The sequence below is a fragment of the Bos grunniens genome, chromosome 20 (genome assembly GCF_055505025.1).
Source record: "Bos grunniens cultivar Pamir isolate PY7600 chromosome 20, Bosgru_T2T1.0, whole genome shotgun sequence".
Taxonomy (NCBI): Eukaryota; Metazoa; Chordata; class Mammalia; order Artiodactyla; family Bovidae; genus Bos; species Bos grunniens.
Genome location: NC_141184.1, coordinates 36,453,996 through 36,480,319, shown reverse-complemented (window position 1 = coordinate 36,480,319; position 26,324 = coordinate 36,453,996). Strand labels below are relative to the sequence as shown.

Below are 26,324 nucleotides of genomic sequence, written 5' to 3'. Positions count from 1 at the left end.
CATTATAAATTCTTAAATTTTAATATTCATATTGTGATGTGGGGCATGTATTCAGTAAATGTTTTTTTGGGTGGTTACTGTGTATCAGACATGATACTGTGTATCATGCCATTAGGATGGCATCGTAACGGTGAACCGAAGGTCAGACTATCATGTAATTACAAACTAGTATGTACACTGAAGATACATTCTCCTTTGAAAGACAGGAAAATTGCATCTGCAGGGCGATTCCATATGGAATAAGATAGACTCTAAAGTCAGATAATGTAGATTCAGATCTTACTACCATATCTGGTATTTATGTGACTTTAGGCAAATGAACTAATGTTCATTTTTTTTTAAACATGAGAATGATAATATTAGCACCTACCTTGTATGGTTGATATGGAGATGAAAACAGATTTTTCATGTAAAAATATTAGCAAAATGTGTTGTAGTACTTAGCTTACAGTCCAGTGAAGTCTTTATCAAACTTTTTGTTTTTCCCGTAGTATTACTAGTAAGTGCTATATATATTTTTATATATATATACACCTATTCCCATTTCATGTTGATCTCCAGACCTGAGATTGTGTCTTACATTTACTAGTATTTCTCATCTAAGCAGTTGGCATAGTGTATTGGCATAGTGAACCCTGAAATGTACAATTGAAAAAAACTTAGATGTGGTTAAGACTCCCAATGCAGGGGCCATGGGTTCAAGCCCTGCTTAGGGAAAATCCCACATGCCTCATGGCCAAAAGAAGCCAAAAAAAAAAAACCTTAGAAATGTAAAGTTACTCCCAAGATAAATCAAAACTGTACTTTATAGTATACCTTTGTATTCTTAGTTATATAAGTAATAAAATGGCTAAATACAGTCTAGAGGGGAAACCTATGCTCCTATTATACTGTTCCCAGGATGTTGGAACAAGAACCCAAAGAAAGTATTCTCTTCCAGTCTCTGGGAAAAGGAGATAGAGAAAAGATTTAGTTGTAAGAAAGTATACAAACAGTGGTTGAGTTTTAACTAACTATATCTCTGATGGTCATATCATTTACAGTACAGCCTAGGATACTTCAGGGAGTGAAAGGAGGTGGTATTAATCACACTGGCATGATAGGTGTAAATTAGAACTTAGATCAGATACATGTTCTGTCATAACTGTTGTGATAGCAGTATGAAGAATGTATCATGAGAACATAAAGAAGGTGCTTGCAGGTTAAGGAAAACCTTTACATATCTGAGTAAGACTTCTGAGGAATGAGGATTTCTTCCAGATCAGGTAGGGAAAAAATGGGCATGCCTGGCTAAAGAAACCTAGTGCCATCTTGCTGTCTCTGTAGTCTTGCCTCTAAACGAATTATTCCCTTTCAAGAGGTGCTTCATGTCCATCATTCTTCTAAAGTAGCCCTACGAAACTATTCAATTTTTAGTATAATAAATCTAACATTTAAGGAGCTTATAACTAAACTGATTTGCTTGCAGAAATAATTGATAGGTTTCCTTGTCCATCTCTATTACATATGTATATTTAAAATAACAACAGTGATTAAAAGAAGATTATTGTCTACTTAAGTTGCTTGTGAGGAAAAATGATCATTTTCAGTACTGAGGGTAGATAATTCCTGTTCTGCATTCCAGATTGTTACACCAGAACAAACGAATGAAAATTACAAAGGGACAGAGTTTGGCATCAGTATAAGGGTCAATATTCTACTACTCTATCAAAAATAGAATAGGGTCTCCTAAAGGAAAAGGAGTACGTCAAGGCTGTATATTGTCATCCTGCTTATTTAACTTCTATGCAGAGTACATCATGAGAAACGCTGGACTGGAAGAAACACAAGCTGGAATCAAGACTGCCGGGAGACATATCAAGAACCTCAGATATGCAGATGACACCACCCTTATGGCAGAAAGTGAAGAGGAACTAAAAAGCCTCTTGATGAAGGTGAAAGAGGAGGGTGAAAAAGTTGGCTTAAAACTCAACATTCAGAAAACGAAGATCATGGCATCCGGTCCCATCACTTCATGGGAAATAGATGGGGAAACAGTGGAAACAGTGTCAGACTTTATTTTGGGGGGCTCCAAAATCACTGCAGATGGTGACTACAGCCATGAAATTAAAAGACGCTTACTCCTTGGAAGAAAAGTTATGACCAACCTAGTTAGCATATTGAAAAGCAGAGACATTACTTTGCCAACAAAGGTTCGTCTAGTCAAGGCTACGGTTTTTCCCGTGGTCACCTATGGATGTGAGAGTTGGACTGTGAAGAAAGCTGAGCGCCGAAGAATTGATGCTTTTGAACTGTTGTGTTGGAGAAGACTCTTGAGAGTCCCTTAGACTGCAAGGAGATCCAACCAGTGCATTCTGAAGGAGATCAGTCCTGGGATTTCTTTGGAAGAAATGATGCTAAAGCTGAAACTCCAGTAGTTTGGCCACCTCATGCGAAGAGTTGACTCATTGGAAAAGACTCTGATGCTGCGAGGGATTGGGGGCCGGAGGAGAAGGGGACGACAGAGGATGAGATGGCTGGATGGCATCACTGACTCGATGGACGTGAGTCTGAGTGAACTCCGGGAGTTGGTGATGGACAGGGAGGCCTGGCGTGCTGCGATTCATGGGGTTGCAAAGAGTTGGACATGTCTGAGCAACTGAACTGAACTGATCTGAACTGAAGAAGTTTTTAGTTCCTTTGTGTTAAAGGTAAAAGGAAGGCCGTTTTCCCAGGATGCTATCATTTTGATCTTTTCCCTCCTAAATTATATAACTCTTTGATATTAATAATTGTTAGAATTTCAGGAAATGTTAAATAATTTCAAGCAGTGCTTCCTCACCTTTTGGACCTGTGGGTAAGGGTGAGAAGATGTACTTTCACTGTCCTTGCTGATGGAGGAGACAGATTTGTTGCTGGCTTTTACAAAGGAAATACTAACTATAGGTATTGCCATGTATTTTTAATCCTTTATGTCTTCTCATAATAAACAGATAATATTGAGATGTAATTAAGTAATACATATCAGATTTATGAAGTCACATTTAATTTTGTTACATTCTTATGCATCCAGCTTTTCTAGCTTGATGCTTATTAGCATTTGTTCATGTATATTCACAAATAAATCACAGAAAATATTGTCCAACTCTGTGCCCACTCATTACTCTGGCATTTTTAAGAAGGCAAATAAAACAAAAAATTTTACTTCAAAAATGAGCAAATCTTGGATCATAAAAGTAATACGCTAAAACATGTAGGCAAAATTCATTAATTTAGACACACTGCTGCTACTGCTGCTGAGTCGCTTCAGTCGTGTCCGACTCTGTGTGACCCCATAGACTAAAGCCCATTAGGCTCCTCTGTCCCTGGAATTCTCCAGGCAAGAACACTGGAGTGGGTTGCCATTTCCTTCTCCAATGCATGAAAGTGAAAAGTGAAAGTGAAGTCGCTCAGTCGTGTCCGACTCTTCGCGACCCCATGGACTGCAGCCCACCAGGCTCCTCCGTCCATGGGATTTGCCAGGCAAGAGTGCTGGAGTGGGGTGCCATTGCCTTCTCCGTTAGACACACTAATATGTGAATTAAACATTTGTTTGGGCTGGCTGCATAACTTTCACATAATTGATCCATAAAAATTGTTTCTGTAAGCAGATAATAACTAATTTTAATAATAGTTGCTGCTATTTATTGAACATCTGTTATGGGCTAGGCACTCTGCTAAGTTGTACCTCACACCTTGAAACAATGCCTTCAAGGTTAGGTAATTAGTATAATATATTCACTATAACCTTGGGCTTCCCTGTTAGCTCAGCTGGTAAAGAATCCACCTGCAGTGCAGGAGACCTGGTTCAATTCCTGGATTGGGAACATCCACTGGAGAAGGAATAGGCTACCAGTATTCTTGGACTTCCATTGTGGCTCAGCTGGTAAAGAATCAGCCTGCAGTGAGGGGGACCTGGATTCAATCCCTGGGTTGGAAAGATCCCCTGGAGAAGGGAACGGCTACCTACTCCAGTATTCTAGCCTAGAGAATTACGTGGACTGCAGAGTCCATGGGATCACAAAGAGCTGGACGCGATGGAGTGACTTTGACTCACTTACTCACTATAATCTTAACATTTTATGGGAAAAACCCAAAATGAACTTTTTGGCCAACCCAGTATAAGAAAATGGTGTCTGTGAGGTTTAGTAAAGTAGTCAAGAATACATGGTTTGTAGGTGTTTAAGCTAGATTCCTTTTAAAGCTGTGGTTTTTCTAGTAGTCATGTACAGATACTAGAGTTGGAACATAAGAAGACTGAGCACTGAAGAATTGATGCTTTCGAATTATGGTGCAGGAGAAGACTTAAGAGTCCCTTGAATTGAAAGGAGATCAAACCAGTCAATCCTAAAGGAAATCAACCCTGAATATTCATTGGAAGGACTGATGCAGAAGCCGAGACTCCAATACTTTGGCCACTTGATGGGAATAGCGGACTCATTGGAAAAGACTCTGATGCTGGAAAAGATTAAAAGCAACAGGAGAGTGAGGTGGCAGAGGATGATACAGATGTAGATAGCATCACCACTCAATGGACATAAATTTGAGCAAGTTCCGGGAGATAGTGAAGGACAGCAAAGCCTGACATGCTTATAGTCTGTGGGGTTGCAGAGAGTCAGACACAATTTAGCAACTAAACAGCAGCAAGCTAGATTGAAATCCAGTTCTTTTTTATTTCAGAATTGTTCTTTCTGTTACTCTCAAATAAATGTATGCCACTAGTATTTGGTCATTAATTTACTCTGTGTACTTGAACCAAAATTTATTTAAGTATCAATTTTATGCTATATATTTATTGACAGGTAAGGATATTATTAATAATATGATTTATCACAGCATGTTACAAAGCAGTATATATTGGAAACATTTTAAAATAAATGCATGCTTACATCGTGTGTGTGTGTGTGTATATATATATACATACATATATATATACATCTGTGCATGTATGTATATGTACATATATGGAAAATTAAGCTAAAGGGGGAATGAATATATATATATGTGTGTATCTATAGATGTATAGAGATAAAAGTGTTCTTTACTGTAGTTTTCTTTTGGTGGTTTTCTGTATATATATTTGTATCTATGTATGCATGTTTGTGCTTATATAATATTAAATTGCTGAATATTGACTATAGTTATTTCATTACTTCCAGAGAGTCACTGGGAACATGCATAGGACTACAAGTTACACAATAAGAGGAAAAGAGCAACAGTAATTTTAGCAGTTCTTTTGTGTTTTGCTTCCTTGCATTTGAATGGTTGGCCATCATTGCCAGCTAGCCACATTTTTTTTTTTTTTTTTTTTTTTTCTAGCCACTTTTTTTTTTTTTCCTCTTTTTTACTTAATGCATCTCTGGGCTAAACTACTGGGCTTCAGGGAAATCCTAGTGGATTATCTCATTTGTGCTTTATACATTTCACATAGCACAGTTTTGGAGAGGCTGAACTAGAAACATTAAGTGAAAGTAGTAAGAAATCAGAGAGGTAATGCTAATGCTGGGTCACTTCAGTTGTGTCCGACTCTGTGCGACCCCAGAGACGGCAGCCCACCAGGCTCCACCGTCCCTGGGATTCTCCAGGCAAGAACACTGGAGTGGGTTGCCATTTCCTTCTCCAATGCATGAAAGTGAAAAGTGAAGGTGAAGTCGCTTAGTCGTGTCCAACCCTTAGCGACCTCATGGACTGCAGCCCACCAGGCTCCTCCATCCATGGGATTTTCCAGGCAAGAATACTGGAGTGGGGTGCCATTGCCTTCTCCATCAAAGAGGTAAACTCCTCCTTAAATTCTCTCCCCTGTGCACTCCCCCCACCCCAATAAAAAGTCCATTGATCTCAGCTTGCTCGTGTAGTTTTAAGTTCTGTCTAGCATAGGAGTTGACAGTTGACAGATCATGAGCCAGTGTTATTGAAACATAGCCTCATTCATTTACTTACCTATTTTCTCTATTGCTTTCTTGATTACAACAGAATTGAGGTTACAACAGAACAGACTTTATGGCCTAAAATACTTACTGTCTGGGTTTTTAATTAAAATGTTTAGATACTCCTGATCTAGCATGTAAGGAAGAAACTAGGGACTTCTCACTTAACCAGGGCAAATTTACCTTAGTATTTGAAGTTATGGATCCCCATAAGAACGTTGTAACATAAGAGCATACATAGTATTTGATGTTTAAAATGGCCCTAATGCTACCCTGGTGGCTCAGATGGTAAAGCGTCTGCCTACAAGGTGGGAGACCTGGGCTCAGTCCCTGGGTTGGGAAGATCTCCTGGAGAAGGAAATGGGAACCCACTCCAGTATTCTTGCCTGGAAAATTCCATGAATGGAGGAGCCTGTTAGGCTACAGTCCATGGGGTTGCAAAGAATCGGACATGACTGAGTGACTTCACTTCGATGCTATTTTTGAATTTGGGAAGAAGTATGAGTTTCTGGAAGGAAACATGTTCTGTCAGGAAATATATTATGAAGAAACTTAGAAGCTCTTCCATATTCCAATTCTGTTTGGGGGTTCCTGGTAATTGTATGGGCTTCCCTGGTGGCTCAGATGGTAATTATATATAAGATAAAGGGATGAGGAGGGGAAAGAAGAAAGGCTGATTTGATTTGGATTGACAGCAACAGTGCATTAAAGTATGGTAGGTTCATTTTATATCAGTATTTATTAGGCAAACATTTGACACAGTATTGGCTTCTGACTACCTGTCAGTTTTCATTTTGTGGCTTTTTCTGTTGTTAATCCTCAGTTTTCTTCCAATTGTTTATAAGGTCCAGTAAGAAATGATGTCTCTTGTTCATTGATGTATTATTCCCAGTACCTAAAACAGTACTTGACCATAGTAGGTGTTCAGTTAATACTTCTTAAGTGAGTGAGTTCAGACTCGAGGTTTTATTTTTGTCACAAAATTGTGGCTTTTCAAAAATGTCTGCAATCAGTTTGTACCTAGAAAATAGGCAATAATTAGAAATATGCAAGCCTTTTTGAAAACTATATCTTCAACCTAATCATCATAAATATTAGTCCTGTCACATACTACATAGCAGAAACTGGGTCCTTGCTTTAGTGAAACTGTTTGATGTCTGACTACTCAATTATAAATTGATGTAAGATGGTTAAATTATGTATTTCCAGTAGGTGAATTTCACAATGCCTTTTAGTAAACTCTGACTTGCAAACTGATATAGGTTCTGAATTAGCGCAAGTGTTGTTAAAAATTGTAGTATGTTCTCAAATATAGTTAAATCATTTAAAAATCATTGGCTTACTTATAATTTTTCTTTTTCAGTGTCTCCAAACAGGTACCATTTATAATAAAAAGATATTACCAATAGTGATCTACTCATAGTTCCTTACAGTTTTTTTTGTATGAGCTCTGATACCACACAGTGATAAGCTGTTTTCATTCCATGTTTAAGATGAAAAGTTACTAATTATAAAGACATACCCTAAACCATCTAATATTAGATCAAATTTCATTGGAGTTAAAATAAATATATCCAGTATTTGTAGGAAATATTCTGAAATCAAATGAATGATCTTGTTGTTCAGTTGCCTGGTCATGTTCAACTCTTTGGGACTCCATAGATTGCAGCATGCCAGGTCCCATACTGTCGTCTTCTGTCCTCAATCTTTCCCATCATCAGGCACTTTTCCAGTTAGTTGGCTGTTCGCATCAGATCAGCAAAATATTGGAGCTTCAGCTTCAGCATCAGTCCTTCTAATGAGTATTCAGGGTTGATTTCCCTTAAGATTGACTATTTTGATCTTGTGTCTTAGTCACTCAGTGGTGTCTGACTTTTCGACCCCATGGACTGTAGCCCACCAGGCTTCTCCATCTATGGGATTTTCCCGGCAAGAATATTGGAGTTTTGTTGCAATTTCCTTCTCCAGTGGATCTTCTTGACCCAGGGATCAAACCTGGGTCTCCCACATTGCATGCAGGCTCTTTACCATCTGAGCCACCAGGGAGGCCCTCGTGGGGTTTGATCTTTGTAGCAATTTCAAAGAGATTGGAGATAGCTAGGGTATGTAATGGAGAAGGAAATGGCAACCCACTCCAGTATTCTTGCCTGGAGAATCCTGTGGACAGAGGAGCCTGGTGGGCTGCTGTCTGTAGGGTCACGCAGAGTCGGACACAACTGATGGAACTTAGCATGCATGCATGCACTGGAGAAGGAAATGGCAACCCACTCCAGTGTTCTTGCCTGGAGAATCCTAGGGACAGGGGAGCCTGGTGGGCTGCCATCTATGGGTTGCACAGAGTCGGACACGACTGAAGTGACTTGGCGGCAGCAGCAGCAGGATATGTAATATGCTTAGTGGTTTGACACTAACCAGTGTGTGGTTGTCATGGCTCACACTGAGTATAACAGAATGGAGAGAAGCAGATGCAAGCTAAATTTATAGAAAAATGTGATGTTTTATTTGCTGAGGAAAACACTTATTCAAAACAAATAGCTCCTTAGTTTGTGTTAACAGATTAAAATCTCAAAGGAAAGTCATAATAGGTCTTAAAGTAAAATATCAATAATGTGACAATTTTTTTCCTTTTTTAGATTGTGCTTTTGTTTAAAGCAAATAGGATGCTGAATATGTTAATAGAAAAATAACTTGAATATTGACACAGTATCCAAGGGTTGGCAGATTCCCAACCACAGGGTAATTTCTGGCTTTGGCCTGTTTTTGTAAAACAGGTGAACTAAGGATTGTTTTTGCATTTTAAAAGCTTTTTATTTTCTTTCAGTATTTTAAAGTTGTTCCCCTGTCTTCTCATTTGCTTTGTTTTCTGGGAGAAATTTGTCATTTTCCTCTTTATTTATCTGTATGTAACTTGTCTGTCTTTGTTGTTGTTTAGTCGCTAAGTCATGCCCTATTCTTTGAGACCTCATGGACTGCTGGGCTCCTCTGTCCTCCACTATTTCCTGGAGTTTGCTCAAATTCATGTCCATTGAGTCTGTGATGCTATCTAACCATCTTATCCTCTGCCACTCGCTTCCCCTTTTGCCTTCAATCTTTCCCAGAAACAGGGTCTTTTCCATTGAGTTGGCTCTTCTCATCAGGTGGCCAGAGTATTGGAGCTTCAGCATCAGTCCTTCCAATGAATATTCAGGATTTCCTGAATATTCCTGATTTCCTTTAGGATTGACTGGTGATTTTCTTGCAGTCCAAGGGACTCAAGAATCTTCTCCTACACCACAGTTTGAAAGCATCAATTCTTCCGCTCTCAGCCTTTTTTATGGTCCAACTCTCACATCTGTGTATGACTGTTGTAAAAACCATAAATTTGACTGTGTGGACTTTTGTTAGCAAAGTGATGTCTCTGCTTTTTAATATACTATCTAGGTTTGTCATAGCTTTCCTTCCAAGGAGCAAGTGTCTTTTAATTTCATGGCTTCAGTCTTTTTTTTAATCTGGTTGCTTTTAAGATTTTTCCTCTACCAGTGATTTTGAGTAATTTGATTATGATGTACCTTGGTCCTTTTCCTTGTGCTTGGGATTGATTGAACTTCTTGGATTTATTGGCTTACTTTGATCAAACTTGGAAAGTTTTCATCTATTATTTCTTCAATTAATTCTTCTATTCCAAACTTTTTTCTTTAGGGACTCTGGTTACACATACTGCAATTTTGTTAAGCTGCTTGAATCTCTATAGTTTGCTGTTGGTCTTTTCATTTTTCTTTTTTCCCTTTGTGTTACATTTTGGATAATTCTTATTGCTTTGTCTTCAAAATTCACAACTCTTACTTTCTATAAAAGCTATTATGCTTTTTTTCTCATCCAATATATTTACATCTGAGACATTAGTTTTCGTCTCCAGAAATTCAGTTTCAGTGCTGTTTACACTTTTTATGCCTCTCCCTAAGGTTTTGAAATATAGACTACAGTTATAAAAATTGTTTTAATGTCCTTTTCTACTGATTGTATTAGATTGTTGCAAGAATAATTGAGGTTTGTCATTGTTGAACTTTGCCATTTGATATTGGAATAGTCTTAAAGAAATGTGATTATGTTATGCATCATTTTAATGCACATTTCTTACTTTGTTTTTTTGCTAATGACTTATTACTTGCTATTTATATTTTAGACTAGGGAAATGATGTTACACAAAAAGTAAATTTGAGTGATTTTCTTATTCAAGTTCAACATGGGTCATAAAGCTGCAGAGACAACTTGCAACATCAGTAACACATTTGGCCCAGGAACTGCTAACAAACGTACAGTGCAATGGTGGTTCGAGAAGTTTTTCAGAAGAGACAAGAGCCTTGAAGATGAGGAGTGCGGTGGCCGGCCGTCAGAAGTTGACAACAACCAATTGAGAGGATCATCGATGCTAATCCTCTTAGAACTACACGAGAAGTTGCCCAAGAACTCAGGTGTTGACCATTCTTTGGTTATTTGGCATCTGAAGCAAATTGGAAAGGTGAAAAAGCTTGATAATTGGGTGCCTAGTAAGCAAATCAAAAAAATGATTTTGAAGTGTTGTCTTCTCTTATTCTGTGCAACAACTAAGAACCATTTTTTTTTTTTTTTTGGATTGTGATGCGTGACTAAAAGTGGGTTTTTTTTTAATTTATTTTAATTGGAGGCTAATTACTTTACCACTAATTGCTAATTACCACTGTGATTACCAACCCAGTGGTTGGACCGAGAAGAGGCTCCAAAGCACTTCCCAAAGACAAACTTACACCAGAAAAGGTCGTGGTCACCATTTGTCCATCTGCTGCTGGTCTGATCCACTACAGCTTTTTAAATCCCCCTGAGACCATTCTGAGAGTGCTCCGCAAATTGATGAGAGAGGCACTGAAATCTGCAAAGCCTCGAGCTGGCATTCTTTTCCATGACAACGTCCAACCACATGTCTCACAACCAACACTTCTGAAGTTGAATGAATTAGGCTACGAAGTTTTGCCTCATCTGCTACATTCATCTAACCTCTCGCCAACTGATTCACTTCTTCAAGCATTTCGGTAACTTTTTGCATGGAAAATGCTTCCACAACCAGCAGGATGTGGAAAATGCTTTCCAAGAGTTTATCGAAGTCTGAAGCACAGGTTTTTGCACCAAAGGAATGAACAAACTTATTTCTTGTTGACAAAAATGTGTTGATTATAATGGTTCCTATTTTGATTAATAAAAATGTGTTTGAACCTAGTTATAATGATTTAAAATTCACAGCCCCGAACCGTGATTATGTTTGCACCAACCTAATACTATCTGTGTCGGTTCTGGGTCATTTTCAGTTGATTAATTTTTCTGCTTACTATGAGTCATGTTTTCCTGCTGCTTTGCATGTCTGATGATATTTGGATACTAGTCATTGTAAATTTTGCTTCATTAGGTGTTTTCTATTTTTCTTTTATGATTCTTACTGAGCTTTGGTCTGAGACATTTTAGTTATTTGGAAACAGTTTGATTCTTTCAAATCTTGCTTTGAAGATTTGTTGTGTGCTGTGTGCTTAGTTACTTCAGTTGTGTCCAACTTTTTGTGACCCCATAGACAGTAGCCTGCCAGGCTCCTCTGTCCATGGAGTTTCTCCAGGCAAGAACACTGGAGTGGGTTGCAATGCCTTCCTCTGGGATCTTCCTAACCCAGGGATCAAACCCAAGTCTCCCACATTGTAGGCGGATTCTTTGCAGTTTGAGCCACCATGGAAGCCCAAGAATACTGGAGTGGGTAGCCTATCCCTTCTTCAGAGGATCTTCCCAATCCAGAAATTGAAACGGGGTCTCCTGCATGGCAGGCAGATTCTTTACCACCTGAACTGCCAGGGAAGCCCAAAGATTTGTTAGGTAGAATCAAAGAAATGTTTAGTCTGTACATGATTGTTCCCCACCACTGAGCCAAGACTTTTCTGAATACTCTGTCCAATGCCCCATGCACTATTAAGTTTTTCAGTATGGCCATTAGAAACAAGCACTGCTCCCTGTCCTGTGTAAACACATGATACTCATCCCTTTACTTTTTTTGAGTGATAATTTCCTCACACACATGCGCCAGCTGTTGCTGTAATGGCTGCATAAAGGGTCCTTCTGCAGATGTTTAGTGTTCTCTCTGGGCCGTGCTCTGTTCTCTGGTACAGTTTGTTCTCCTTGGACTCTGAGCTCTGTTTCTTGAACTCAGTTTGCCTGGGTATCTCCTCTCAGCACCAAGGCCTGGAAACACTCTAATGACAGTAAACTGAGGGCAGTTGTAGAGCATTCTTTTTTTTTTTTTTTCGTTTCTCAATGATTATTTTTCTTTACTTAATGTCCAGTGTTTTGAGAACTGTTGTTTTATGTGTTTTTTTTTCAATTTTGGGGTTGATTCAAATAAGACAGTATGTTTGGTTCCTGTTACTACATTATGGCCAGAAGTGAAAGGTGTTCTTGCAGTTGGGGTTGAAATTTTAGAATTAGTGGTTAAATAGTTCCAGGTGATGTAGAGAGTTGGACCATAGGTATAAATGGAGTAGAGAGGTGCAGGTCATTCATTGAGTCATCCACATAAACTTTGAAGTCTCCTAAGTAGGTAGATTTGATACAGAAAGTAAGACTTTAAAGAAAACCCGAGAGTCAAAGTTGTGAAGTTTTAATAATGCATGTTTCATGTGTTTTGTTAGGGAAAATAAAATTATTTTAAAATTATCTTAATCTTTTAAAATTATGTTAAATTATTTTATCTGTTCTAGAACCTTCTGATAACTTAAGGGAGATTCTCCAAAATGTGGCCAAATTGCAAGGAGTATCAAATATGAGAAAGCTAGGCCATCTGAATAACTTTACTAAGGTAAGTAACTTCAGTCTTTACATTATCATCCTAAATTATTTTTTCCTTATTGTACTTGTTAGGTATATCTTAACCACCATTAACAAGAAATTCTTCAGTATTCCCTCAATATTAGTGTTTCCTTGGCCCTTTCTCATGGATTTTTGTTATATGTTTTTAAATTTAAAAGTATATTTGAATAATGAGACATATTTGACATTTGTTGTCAAATATTTGGTAGGTTCAGAAGAGAATAAAGGGAAATCACTGAGAAATCAGTAATTCAGTCTCCACTATTAGTCACATAAGGATGTAATTCTGTTGCCTTTTAATATTCATTTTTATGGGGTATCATATTATAAATATGTTGGTACATGAGTATGGTGTGTTGCATTTCATAGATGTAATGATTTCCAGAGAAATATTACCACTTCCTCTTCTTTCCTGATAACTCTGTTTCCATTATCTGGATCTCAGAACTCAACATACATGTTAGGGTACTTGTCCCAAATAAATATTGACCTGATCTCTACTAGCCACCAAGAATTCCCAACTTTGATAGATGGATTGGTATGGTTGGGAGCCTGGTAATGCCGAACAGCCAACTCGTGGAAACACTAAAATACCTGTTATTTGAAACACTAAAATACCTGCCATAAATAGAAAATAGAATGCTTCCTTTGGGAAAATGAATTTCCATTTTTACTTTACTAAGTATAAATTATTTTACGTTTTATTTATTTTTATATTTTATTGAAGTTTAGTCGATTTACAGTGTCATGTTAGTATTAGGTGTACAGCATGCGATTCAGATTATATATACTCATTTTCAGATTCTTTTCCCTTATAGGCTGTTACAAATATTGAGTATAGTGCCTTGTTGTACATTTTAAACATAGGAATAATTGTTTTAGCTGCTTACTAAAAGTGTGATCCATAGACCTGCAACATTGGTGTCACCTTGGAGTTTGTTTGATATGGACAGTTTTCAACCCCACCCAGACCTACTCAGTGAGAATCTACATTTTAATGAATATCTCAGATGAATTTGGGCGTCCATTAAAATTTGAGTCACACTGTTTTAATCTTTCCAAAATGTTTAATTCTTTGCTACTTGGTAGTTAGACTGTGGCTTGAATTTGATTTTATTTCATAGAAAAAGAAGGGGTAAGAATATAGTCACTAAGTAACAAAAAAATTTTTTCCCAATAAGGTGTTATATAATAAATACGAAGTAGATTAGTTTTTTTCTTTCCATAGTTGGTGAAATATACATATACACTTATTTTTTTCTTAATGAAACATTCTGGGATTTAATTTTATACAACATGAGAAAATTATCTTGTATGAGTGATGACAGTGATTTTTAAAAAAACTTTCAAAAACATTGAATAAGTGCTTGTGAAGGGGTTTTCAAAAATATCCTTGTTGTATGTTTCATTTTTATGAAAGTGTTGAAAATCTTCAAATACATTTCTTCAGTGTACTACTCAGGTAATGTCAGATTTTTAAGACCTAGAGTTATTTCAAGGTTACAAATTGAATCTCCTGGTTTTACTCTATTAAATTTCCCAGTTTTATGTCATCATTCTTCACCCAGTCTAATAGTAACATGTCTTAGCACTTGCCTTCATTTAACTGTTAAAAACAGTTAATAGAGGTTTATGTCTTGTTTGATCTCCTGGTTCATGTTATAATCAGCTTGACATCTAGTTATGTACTTCCATATCATTTACAACTGGGATTCTAAAAGAAGAATGAATGTAAGAATGGCAGTGATTTCTTTTATTTCACTTTGGCACCGGAATGGGTCCTTTTTTTGTTGTTTAGTCTTCAGTCGTGTCCGACTCTTTGCAACCCCATGGACTGCAGCACACGAGGCATCCCTGTCCTTCACCATCTCCTGGAGCTTGCTCAAACTCATGTCCATTGAGTCGGTGTTGCCTTCCAACCATCTCGTCCTATGTTGTCCCCTTCTCCTGCCTTCAATCTATCCCAGCATCAAAGTCTTTTCTAATGAATTGGCTTTATGCATCATGTGGCCCAAATATTGGAGTTTCAGCTTCAACTTCCGTCCTTCCCGTGAATATTCAGGACTGATTTCCTTTAGGATTGACTGATTTGATCTTCTTGCTGTCCAAGGGACTCTTAAGAAGAGTCTTCTCCAACACTGCAGTTGAAAAGCATCAATTGTTTGGCACTCAGCTTTCTTTATGGTTCACCATAACTACTGGGAAAACCATAGCCTTGACTAGATGGACTTTTGTCGGTAAAGTAATGTCTCTGCTTTTTAATGTGCTGTCATGGTTTGTCATAGCTTTTCTTCCAAAGAGCAAGTATCTTTTAATTTCATGGCTGCAGTCACCATCTGCAGTGATTTGGAGCCCAAGAAAATAAAGTCTTCCGCTGTTTCCATTGTTTCTGCATCTGTTTGCTATGAAATGATGGGACTGGATGCCATGATCTTAGGTTTTTGAATGTTAAACTTAAGCCAGCTTTTTCCCTCTCCTCTTGCACTTTCATAAAGAGGCTCTTTAGTTCCTCTTTGCTTTCTGCCATAAGGGTGGTGTCATCTGCATATCTGAGGTTAATGATACTTCTCCTGGCAATCTTGATTCCAGATTGTATTTCATCCAGCCCAGCATTTCAAGTGATGTACTCTGTATATAAATAAGCAGGGTGACAATATACAGCCTTGACGTACTCCTTTCCCAATTTGGAACCAGTCAATTGTTCCATGTCCAGTTTTAACTATTGCTTCTTGACCTGCAGGCAGGTTTCTTAGGAGGCAGATAAGGTGGTTGGTATTCCCATCTCTTTAAGAGTTTTCCACAGTTTTTTGTGATCCGCATTGTCAGTCTTCAGTGTAGTCAGTGAAGCATAAGTAGATGTTTTTCTGGAATTCTCTTGCTTTTTATGTGATCCAGTGGGTGTTGGCAATTTGATCTCTAGTTCTTCTACCCTTTCTAAATCCAGCTTGAATATCTGGAAGCTCCTGGTTCACATTACTGTTGAAGCCTAGCTTGGAGAATGGGTCCTAAAGCACTGTTAAACTCTGGAGAAGCACAATACAGTAGAAACACATGTAAGCCACTTTTGTAATTTTAAATTTTCTAGCAGGTCACACTAAAAAAGTAAAAGGAAGTGTGAAATTATTATTAATATTATATTTAATACACTATATCCAACTTAACATTTTATGTAATTAGTATCAATTAAATATCAATAATTAAATATCAATGAGATATTTAATATTTTTTCATACTAAATCTTAGAAGATAAGTGTGGGTGTTTTCACCTCAGTTCAGTTGCTCAGTCATGTCTGATTGTTTGTGACCCCATGGACTGCAGCATGCCAGGCTTCTCTGTCCATCACCAACTCTCAGAGCTTGCTCAGACTCATGTCCATCGAGTCGGTGATGGCATCCAACATTCTCATCCTCTGTTAGCCCCTTCTCCTCCTGTCTTCAGTCTTTCCCAGCATTAGGGTCTTTTCCAGTGAGTCAGTTCTTCACATCATGTGGCCAAATTATTGGAGTTTCAGCTTCATCAGTCCCTCCAGTGAATATTCAGGACTGATTTCCTTTAGGATTGACTGGTTTGATCTCCTCGCAGTCCAAGGGGACTCTCAAGAGTTTTCTCCAACACGAGAGTTTAAAAGCATCAGTTCTTCGGCACTCAGTTTTCTTATGGTCCAACTCTCACATCCATACATGACTACTGGAAAAACCGTAGCTTTGACTAGATGGACCTTTTTTGGCAAAGAAATGTCTCTGCTTTTTAATATGTTGTCTAGGTTGGTCATAGCTTTTCCTCCAAGGAGCAAGTGTCTTTCAGTTTCATGGCTGCAGTCACCATCTGCAGTGATTTTGGAGCCCAAGAAAATAAAGTCTGTCACTGTTTCCACTGTTTCTGTGTCTGTTTGCCATGAAGTGACAGGACCAGATGCCATGATCTTAGTTTTTTTGAATGTTGAATTTTAAGTCAGCTTTGTCCATTCTTTTCTTTCACTTTCATCAAGAGACTTTTTAGTTCCTCTTTGCTTTCTGCCATAAGGGTGGTGTCATCTGCATATCTGACGTTATTGATATATCTCCCTGCAGTCTTGATTCCAGCTTGTGCCTTATCCAGTTCAGCGTTTCACATGATGTACTCTGCACATAGGTTAAATAAGCAGGGTGATTATATACAGCCTTGATACACTCCTTTCACTGTTTGGAACCAGTCCATTGTTCCATGTGTGGTCCTGTTGCTTCTTGACCTGCATACAATTTCTCAGGAGGCAGGTAATGTGGTCTGGTATTCCCGTCTCTTGAAGAATTTTCCACAGTTTGTTGTGATCCACACAGTCAAAGGCTTTGACATAGTCTATAAAGCAGAAGTAGATGTTTTTCTGGAACTCTCTTTCTTTTTCGATGAGCCAGTGGATGTTGGCAATTTGATCTCTGGTTCTTTCCTTTTCTAAATCCAGCTTGAACATCTGGAAGTTCTCGGTTCATGTACTGTTGAAGCCTTGCTTGGAGAATTTTGAACATTTGCCAGCATGTGAGATGAGTGCAGTTGTGCGGAAGTTGTGTGGAACATTGTTTGGCATTGTCTTTCTTTGGGATTAGAATGAAAACTGACCTTTTCCAGTCCTGTGGCCACTGCTGAGTTTTCTAAATTTGCTGGCATATTGAGTGTAGCACTTTCACAGCATCATCTCTTAGGATTTGAAATAGCTCAGCTGGAATTCCATCACCTCCACTAGCTTTGTTCGTAGTGATGCTTCCTGAGCCCACTTGGCTTCACATTCCAGGGTATCTGGCTCTAGGTGCGCGCCGTCACACCATCATGGTTATCTGGATCATTAAGATCTTTTGTATAGTTCTTCTTTGCATTAATGCCACCTCTTCTTAATATCTTTTGCTTCTGTTAGGTCCATACCATTTCTGCCCTTTATTGTGCCCCTCTTTGCATGAAATGTTCCCTTAGTATCCCTGATTTTCTTGACGAGATCTCTAGTCTTTCCCATTCTGTTGTTTTCCTCTATTTCTTTGCAGTGATCACTGAGAAAGGCTTTCTTATCTCTCCTTGCTATTCTTTGGAACTCTGCATTCAAATGGGTATATCTTTTCTTTGCTCCTTTGCCTTTACCTTCTCTTCTTTTCTCAGCTATTTGTAAGGCCTCCTCAGACAACCATTTTGCCTTTTTGCATTCCTTTTTCTTGGGGATGGTCCTGGTCACTGTCTCCTGTAAAATGTCACGAACCTCCATCCATAGTTCTTCAGACACTCTATCAGATCTGATCCTATTTGTCACTTCCACTGTATAATCATAAGGGATTTGATTTAGGTCATACCCGAACGTCCAGTGGTTTTCCCTGCTTTCTTTAAGTCTGAATTTTGCCATAAGGATTTTATGATGAGCCAGTCAACTCGCAGTCTTGTTTTTGCTGACTGTATACAGCTTTTCCATCTTTGGTTGCAAAGAATACAATCAATATGATTTCGGTGTTGACCATCTGGTGATGTCCATGTGTAGAGTCTTCTGTTCTGTTGTTGGAAGAGGGTGTTTACTATAACCAGTGCGTTCTTTTGGCAAAACTCTATTAGCCTTTGCCCTGCTTCATTTTGTACTCCAAGGCCAAACTTGCCTGTTACTACAGGTATCTCTTAACTTCTGCTTTTGCATTCCAGTTCCCTATGATGAAAAGGACATCTTTGGTGTTAGTTCTAGAAGGTCTCATAGGTCATCATAGAACGTTCATTCTCAGCTTCTTTGGCATTAGTGGTTGGGGCATCGACTTGGACTACTGTGATATAGAATGGTTTGCCTTGGAAACAAACAGATTATTCTGTTTTTTGAGATTGCACCCGGAGGCTCCGTCTCCCACTGGCCTCCAAGGTCAAATTCCCTGGGAGTTCTCAGTCCCTTTGCAGGATGCCCAGGTTGGGAAATCTGTTGTGGGTCCTAAAACTTTCTTAACAGTGTGAGAATTTCTTTAGTATAATTGTTGTGCAATTTGTGTATGTTACAGCACATCTCTGTTCAGATAAAAACAAATTTCTGTGCTTATAGCCACCTGTGTGTGGCTAGTAACTACTAAACATAGACAGTGTGTGTATAGAACTTTTTGAATTAGGAGTGATTTAAACATCTATTTCTCTTGGATAGCTTTCTTTTTCCCTATTCTCTATTCTACATATATTTCTATCTAGATCTCCATTTCTTATGGGTTAAGGTCAGTTGCTCTCTTTCCCCTTTTCCTCCCTCCACTTCTTTGTTTCCTTTTGAATTTTTCCCATGGTTTTTCACGAAGTTGTTCCCTCCACTTGGTCTTTCTTTGATCTGTGTTCTTCCAGTCTCTTCTCGTGTTTCTCTTTCCCTCTGTTCTCTCCTTCTACTCCTCTTTTTATCTCCTTCCCTGGTTCATTTCCTCTCTTTTCACCCTTCCCTACACCTTCCCTTCTCTCCTTCCCTCTCTATTTTCTTCCTTCCTTTTCCCCATCGTATCACTGTATAGAATGATGTGTCTCTGTAATAAAGACCCTAGGCTTTTGAAGGCCCTAGGCTTCTGAGTGGAGAAGGCAATGGCAACCCACTCCAGTACTCTTGCCTGGAAAATCCCATGGATGGAGGAGCCTGGTGGGCTGCAGTCCATGGGGTCGCTAAGAGCGACTTCACTTTCACTTTTCGCTTTCATCCATTGGAGAAGGAAATGGCAACCCACTCCAGTGTTCTTGCCTGGAGAATCCCAGGGATGGGGGAGCCTGGTGGGCTGCCGTCTCTGGGGTCGCACAGAGTCGGACACGACTGAAGTGACTTAGCAGCAGCAGCAGTAGCAGCGGCAGGCTTTTGAGCTTCTTGTACTTTTGTCTTTTGTTTTGCCATATCCTTTGTGTACAGTTTTCACATTTCTCTCTGGCTCTGGTATCAGCTTGTAGCAGCCCTTTTATTTTCTGTTTTAAATTATTTATGGATTTAACAATCAGATAAGCAAACGTACTAGAATTTTTCTGGAATATGAGAGCCTCACCATTGGGTAAGGGTGTGAGAGGCTGTTCCATTAGTGTAGTCCATAAACATGAGACTTGATAAACTCTGCTCTGGCTGCCTGGTGATAACAGTGAGAAAAGTATGAGCTTCAGATCAAGCGAGTGAGGTCTTAATAGCCCATCTCTGACCCTAACTAGCAAGGCAGCGTTGGACAGATTTCTTTACTCAGAGATTGTTTTGCTGCAGTTAAGAGGCAAGGTCCCAATACAGTGCTTGGCACATAATATGTACTCCATACCAGATAATGCTTTACAACCTAGGGTTTGTTTTTTGTATTCTTTTTCTTTTTTTTGCTAATTTTCAGGAAGTTTTGTTGACTGTAAAAAGGTGAGTCTGTTTAATAGCTTGAATTGGAGATTGGTAAGCTGTTACTGTAACAGTTTTTCAGCTTGAGCAAGTTGACTTATTGGGCCAGATAATTATTTGTTTGGGGGGGCTGTCTTGTTCATTGTAGTGTTAGCAGCACCTCTGGCCTCTACCCAGGAGATGCTTGTAGTATACCTCCACTGGTTGTCAAAAGCAAAAATGTCTCCAAGCATTGCCGAATGTTTCCTAGGGGACAGAATCATCTCAGTTAAGAGCCAGTGCTGGAAATAAATGTCTGTAGGTTTTATTATCGGAGAAGACAGTGGCACCCCACTCCAGTACTCTTGCCTGGAAAATCCCATGGACAGAGGAGCCTGGTAGGCTGCAGTCCATGGGGTCGCTAAGAGTTGGATACAACTGGGTGTCTTCACTTTCACCTTTCACTTTCATGCATTGGGATAGGAAATGGCAACCCACTCCAGTGTTCTTGCCTGGAGAATCCCAGGGACGGGGGAGCCTGGTGGGCTGCCATCTATGGGGTCACACAGAGTTGGACAGGACTGAAGCAACTTAGCAGCAGCAGGTTTTATTATAAAATTTCTCCAAATACCGAGCACAAAATAAATGCTTATTGAATTTAAATCATAATAAAATGTGTCTTTGAATTCTATATTTTTGAGCTAGGTTAAAAAATATTTACAGATTTGGTGTTATTTTGGTACAGTCTGTAAGTTCATTAACTTACAGTATAATATTTAGAAATTCTTAGAAGTCTCTAAGAATAGGTCTGCAGAATAAGAAAATAAGAAAAAGGGTTATGATTCCAGGAGACTAGTTAGACAAGAATTAGTTGGTCACCCTTCATTGTGTTCTTATAATAGGTTATACGTGTCTACTAAATTTTATGATTTTGGGTATCATTACTATTTATTGTGTTGCTCTCTTATTAAACTGAGATTATTAAGCACAAGAAATATGTAGTATTTATTTTTTTACTCTTATATCCCTCTCTTCCCCAAATCTTGGCACATTGCAAGTGTTTAATTAAAGGTATTACATTGGAATGATTTTGCAGTTTGAATAAGAGTTTTCTGTTGTATTAGCATTTGTTTTGTTATTAAGTATAGCATGCCTGTTAGGATTAAGTTAATTTAATAGATCAGTGGGGCTGAAATGTTGTATAGGGTGGGCTTTATCTCTAGAATTAAACCTCCTTTTAAGGTATGAAGAGAGGGTGCCAGTGATGTGATCCTAGGACCACGTGAATGTCACACACCCATGCTTGCCTTCTGACATCATTTCACTAAAGTATTGTGTATAACAGGCTGCTGATGAAAATAATCTTAGCATTCTATTTTTAAAACTGACAACATGCTGATTATCTAAAGACCTTTTTTTAAAGGTGAAAATATTTTAGCTCTTTTACATTTTAACTCTTTCCCTATATTTAATTTCATATATGAAAAGCTCCAGAGGAATCTTGTTCTGTTTAAAAAAGCTTCAAAATTATATAAATTAAATATAAAAATAATAGTGGTATTAAACAATATACAGTAAAAAGTGAAAGTCCTGTCTCACATCTTTTTCCCATCCACCTCCTCATCCCGACAAAAGGACCATTTCTCAGAAGTTACCACTAGAAGGTATTTATTCTTATTCTTCTTTGGTATAATTATCAGCGTGTATGTGTATATGTTTTATTATGTTGTAAGAATTAAGCTAAACTAGAAATGTCTGATATAATGCTCAGTGTATTTAACATTTATTATATGTGTACATAAGGGTTTTTTTAATGAGATCTTGAGATTTGTAGTTTGTATTTTATCCACTTCCCAGGATATCATGAGCCCTTTCTTTTTCTATAAATGTAGATCCACTACTTTTTTGTAGCTGCATATGTGTGTTGATAGATGTGTGTGTGCATATCTATCCATCCATATATATGTATATGCGTCCAAATATACATACATATGCATAATACATATACTGTAATTTATTTAATCATTCTATCATTAGAAAATGCAAGTATTCGCTACTTCTTTTTGCATTTTAAATAATGCATTAGTAACACTCTTAAGTACTGTTTTATGCAGAATAGAATTTTAAAACTGTGATTATTTAGCCAAGAGCATTTGTACTTTTTATTTTAAAACCTACTTATAAATTACCCTCTAAAAAGACTATGCTGTGGAATTCTAATTTGTGGCAAGATTTTTTAAAGTTTGGGTTACTCTCTCTTTTGTTTCTTTAGGAGAACTGTTCAGTTAACCCTCAAAGCCCTATAAGTAAAATGGTCATAGCATTTAACTGTCCAGTTTAGCTGATCATTATGTTTTTTAAAGTTAATAATTTTAATAAGCATCTCAGGCATTTTTATTACCTAGAGATGGTTAAGACTTCTAACTTGTCAAAATATAATATTGTTGATAGCCACCTTTGAATATTTTATATTTGTCAGAAATACTTAATTTGTAAAGAAGTTCTGTGAGTTAAGGATAACAAATAGATTGACTGATGTTGCACATGGATTTTATTAAGCAGAATATACAAATAGCTGTGAAAAGAAGAGAAGCAAAAAGCAAAGGAGAAAAGGAAAGATACAAGCATCCGAATGCAGAGTTCCAAAGAATAGCAAGAAGAGATAAGAAAGCCTTCTTCAGCAATCAATGCAAAGAAATAGAGGAAAACAACAGAATGGGAAAGACTAGAGATCTCTTCAAGAAAATTAGAGATACCAAGGGAACATTTCATGCAAAGATGGGCTTGATAAAGGACAGAAATGGTATGGACCTAACAGAAGCAGAAGATGTTAAGAAGAGATGGCAAGAATACACAGAAGAACTGTACAAAAAAGATCTTCACGACCCAGATAATCATGATGGTGTGATCACTGACCTAGAGCCAGACATCCTGGAATGTGAAGTCAAGTGGGCCTTAGAAAGCATCACTATGAACAAAGCTAGTGGAGGTGACGGAATTCCAGTTGAGCTCTTTCAAATCCTGAAAGATGATGCTGTGAAAGTGCTGCACTCAATATGCCAGCAAATTGGGAAAACTCAGCAGTGGCCACAGGACTGGAAAAGGTCCGTTTTCATTCCAATCCCAAAGAAAGGCAATGCCAAAGAATGCTCAAACTACCACACAATTGCACTCATCTCACACGCTAGTAAAGTAATGCTCAAAATTCTCCAAGCCAGGCTTCAGCAATATGTGAACTGTGAACTTCCTGATGTTCAGGCTGGTTTTAGAAAAGGCAGAGGAACCAGAGATCAAATTACCAACATCAGCTGGATCATGGAAAAAGCAACAGAGTTCCAGAAAAACATCTGTTTCTGCTTTATTGACTATGTGAAAGCCTTTGACTGTGTGGATCACAATACACTGGAAAATTCTGAAAGAGATGGGAATACCAGACCACCTGATTTGCCTCTTGAGAAATTTGTATGCAGGTCAGGAAGCAACAGTTAGAACTGGACATGGAACAACAGACCGGTTCCAAATAGGAAAAGGAGTACATCAAGGCTGTATATTGTCACCCTGCTTATTTAACTTCTATGCAGAGTACATCACGAGAAACGTTGGGCTGGAAGAAACACAAGCTGGAATCAAGATTGCTGGGAGAAATATCAATAACCTCAGATATGCAGATGACACCACCCTGATGGCAGAAAGTGAAGAGGAACTAAAGAGCCTCTTGATGAAAGTGAAAGTGGAGAGTGAAAAAGTTGGCTTAAAGCTCAGCATTCAGAAAACGAAGATCATGGCATCTGGTCCCATCACTTCATGGCAAATAAATGGGGAAACAGTGGAAACAGTGTCAGACTTTATTTTTTTGGGCTCCAAAATCACTGCAGATGGTGATTGCAGCCATGAAATTAAAAGATGCTTGCTCCTTGGAAGGAAAGTTAGGACCAACCTAGATAGCATATTGAAAAGCAGAGACATTACTTTGCCAACAAATCTCCGTCTAGTCAAGGCTATGGTTTTTCCAGTGGTCATGTATGGATGTGAGAGTTGGACTGTGAAGAAGGCTAAGCGCCGAAGAATTGATGCTTTTGAACTGTGGTGTTGGAGAAGACTCTTGAGAGTCCCTTGGACTGTAAGGAGTTCCAGCCATTCCATTCTGAAGGAGATTAGCCCTGGGATTTCTTTGGAAGGAATGATGCTAAAGCTGAAACTCCAGTACTTTGGCCACCTCATGTGAGGAGTTGACTCATTGGAAAAGAGTCAACTCTGATGCTGGGAGGGATTGGGGGCAGGAGGAGAAGGAGACGACAGAGGATGAGATGGCTGGATGGCATCACTGACACTATGGACGTAAGTCTGGATGAACTCCGGGAGTTGGTGATGGACAGGGAGGCCTGGCGTGCTGAGATTCATGGGGTCGCAAAGATTGGACACGACTGAGCGTCTGAACTGACTGACCAGTGTTGTTGTTGTTGTTGTTGTTGTTGTTGTTCATGTTCATTCACTAAATCATGTCTAATTCTTTTGAGACCCCATGGATTACAGCACGACAGGCTTCCTGTCCTTCACTATACCAGTGACATCTTATCAAAACCTTTACCTCATTCATTCATTCATTTATTTTTTTGTCTGCGCCATGTGGCATGTGGAATCTTACTTCCCTGACCAGGGATTGAACCAGTGCCCCCTGCAGTGAACGCTTGGAGTCTTAACCACTGGACCAGGGAAATCCCGTTCCCCATTTAGATATAAGATATCATTAGCAATATTTTTGTTTATATTAAAAAATTTAATAGTTACACTCATGAAATAGTTGTGAATTTCGGATGGTATTGAATGCTTAAGTTGATGTATAAGTAACAAATTTAACAAACCTAATTCAACTGAGCTGATTATTTGCTTTCATCACGAGTAAGACCAAAAATAAAATCTTAATTTCAGGTGGAATGAGTCAGGGGTTGAAAAAATGTTAATTGTATTCTCTCTCTCCATTTCTCAGCTCTTTTCTTTTAGGTTAGTTTCATTCTCAAACACTTTCCATATGACTAAGATACATCATCTTTACAGCTTTAAATAATAAGAGCTTAGCCTTCTCTTACAACTTCTGCCTGAACTCCGATCCTATTTAGTGATATTAAACTAGGTATTTTGTGACTGATAGTCATAAAAACACATGGGGTGGGAAGCAACAGAACGCCAGTGAAATGTGTGATGTCTAATAATTTAGCATTTTAAGTGACTATTAAGTTCCTAATTCTTACATTTTGAAAGATTTTTCAATGATTTCTAACAGTAATTTATTCTTACTATTAACAAAGCTATGTAATAGGGCAGGCATTGTTACATTTTAATATTTTACACAGGAGAAGAAAAGTTACCAATAATAGCTAAGATAGAATTTAAAAAATTTGTTACTTAATGATTGAAGGTTAATTAGTAATTCAGTCAGTAGTTGAGGCAGGATGAGATTCCTGTTATTTAAATTTACCAATTCAGTGTTCTTGCTATTTCTGCCCACCTCTTTGCTAGAGTTAAAAGTAAAAGGGTTTGATTTGTAAGATTTGTTTATTTAAATTGGGAGGTGATTGGTAAGAAAGTAAATCACTATAAAATTTTTTTATTAAAATAAGTTATTCCTAATATTTTGAAACTTAACAATAGATGAACTCTCCTGGTGATTCAAAGTGTAATGTTTCTTTAATAGTGGAAAATTTAGAATCTTATCAGTGTCTTCTCTAATTTCTTAGATATATTTCCTGATATATGTGCATTATTTACATATAGAAAGTTTAGTCTCTACTTGGGATAATTCTATTTCAAAGGGGATATTTTCATTAACACTGATTACTAAGACCTCTTCTATATATCTGGAAACAATTGTTCAGTCGCTAAGTTGTGTCAAACTCTCTGTGACCCCGTGGACAGTGTAGCCCAGGCTCCTCTGTCCTCCACTGTCTCCTGAAGTTTGCTCAAATTCATGACCATTGAGTGGTTGATGATGTCTAACCATCGCATCATCATCTTCCCCCTTTTCCTTTTGCTTTCAGTCTTTTCAAGCCTCAGGGTCTTTTCTGTCGAGTCAGCTCTTCACATCAGGTGGCCAGAGTATTGGAGCTTCAGCTTTAGCATCAGTCCTTCCAATGAATAGTCAGGGTTGATTTTCTTTAGGTTTGACTGGTTTGATCTCCTTGCTGTCCAGGAGACTCTGGAGTCTTCTCCAGTACCACAACTCCAAAGCATCAAT

At 38.2% G+C, this 26,324-nt stretch overlaps 1 protein-coding gene across 11 annotated transcripts in view; it reads left to right on the top strand.

The window, feature by feature from the left end:
- Positions 1–26,324, top strand: part of RICTOR (RPTOR independent companion of MTOR complex 2) — a 138,954-nt gene that overhangs the window by 25,091 nt on the left and 87,539 nt on the right. For 10 of the 11 annotated variants that reach the window (XM_086361496.1, XM_086361495.1, XM_086361494.1 and 7 more), the window contains one exon: positions 12,692–12,789. In XM_086361496.1, coding sequence (XP_086217622.1) covers positions 12,692–12,789 — 98 coding nt within the window. Of the gene's footprint in view, positions 1–10,870; positions 10,991–12,691; positions 12,790–26,324 lie in introns of those variants that run through there. The other variant, XM_086361501.1, reaches the window with a different exon arrangement.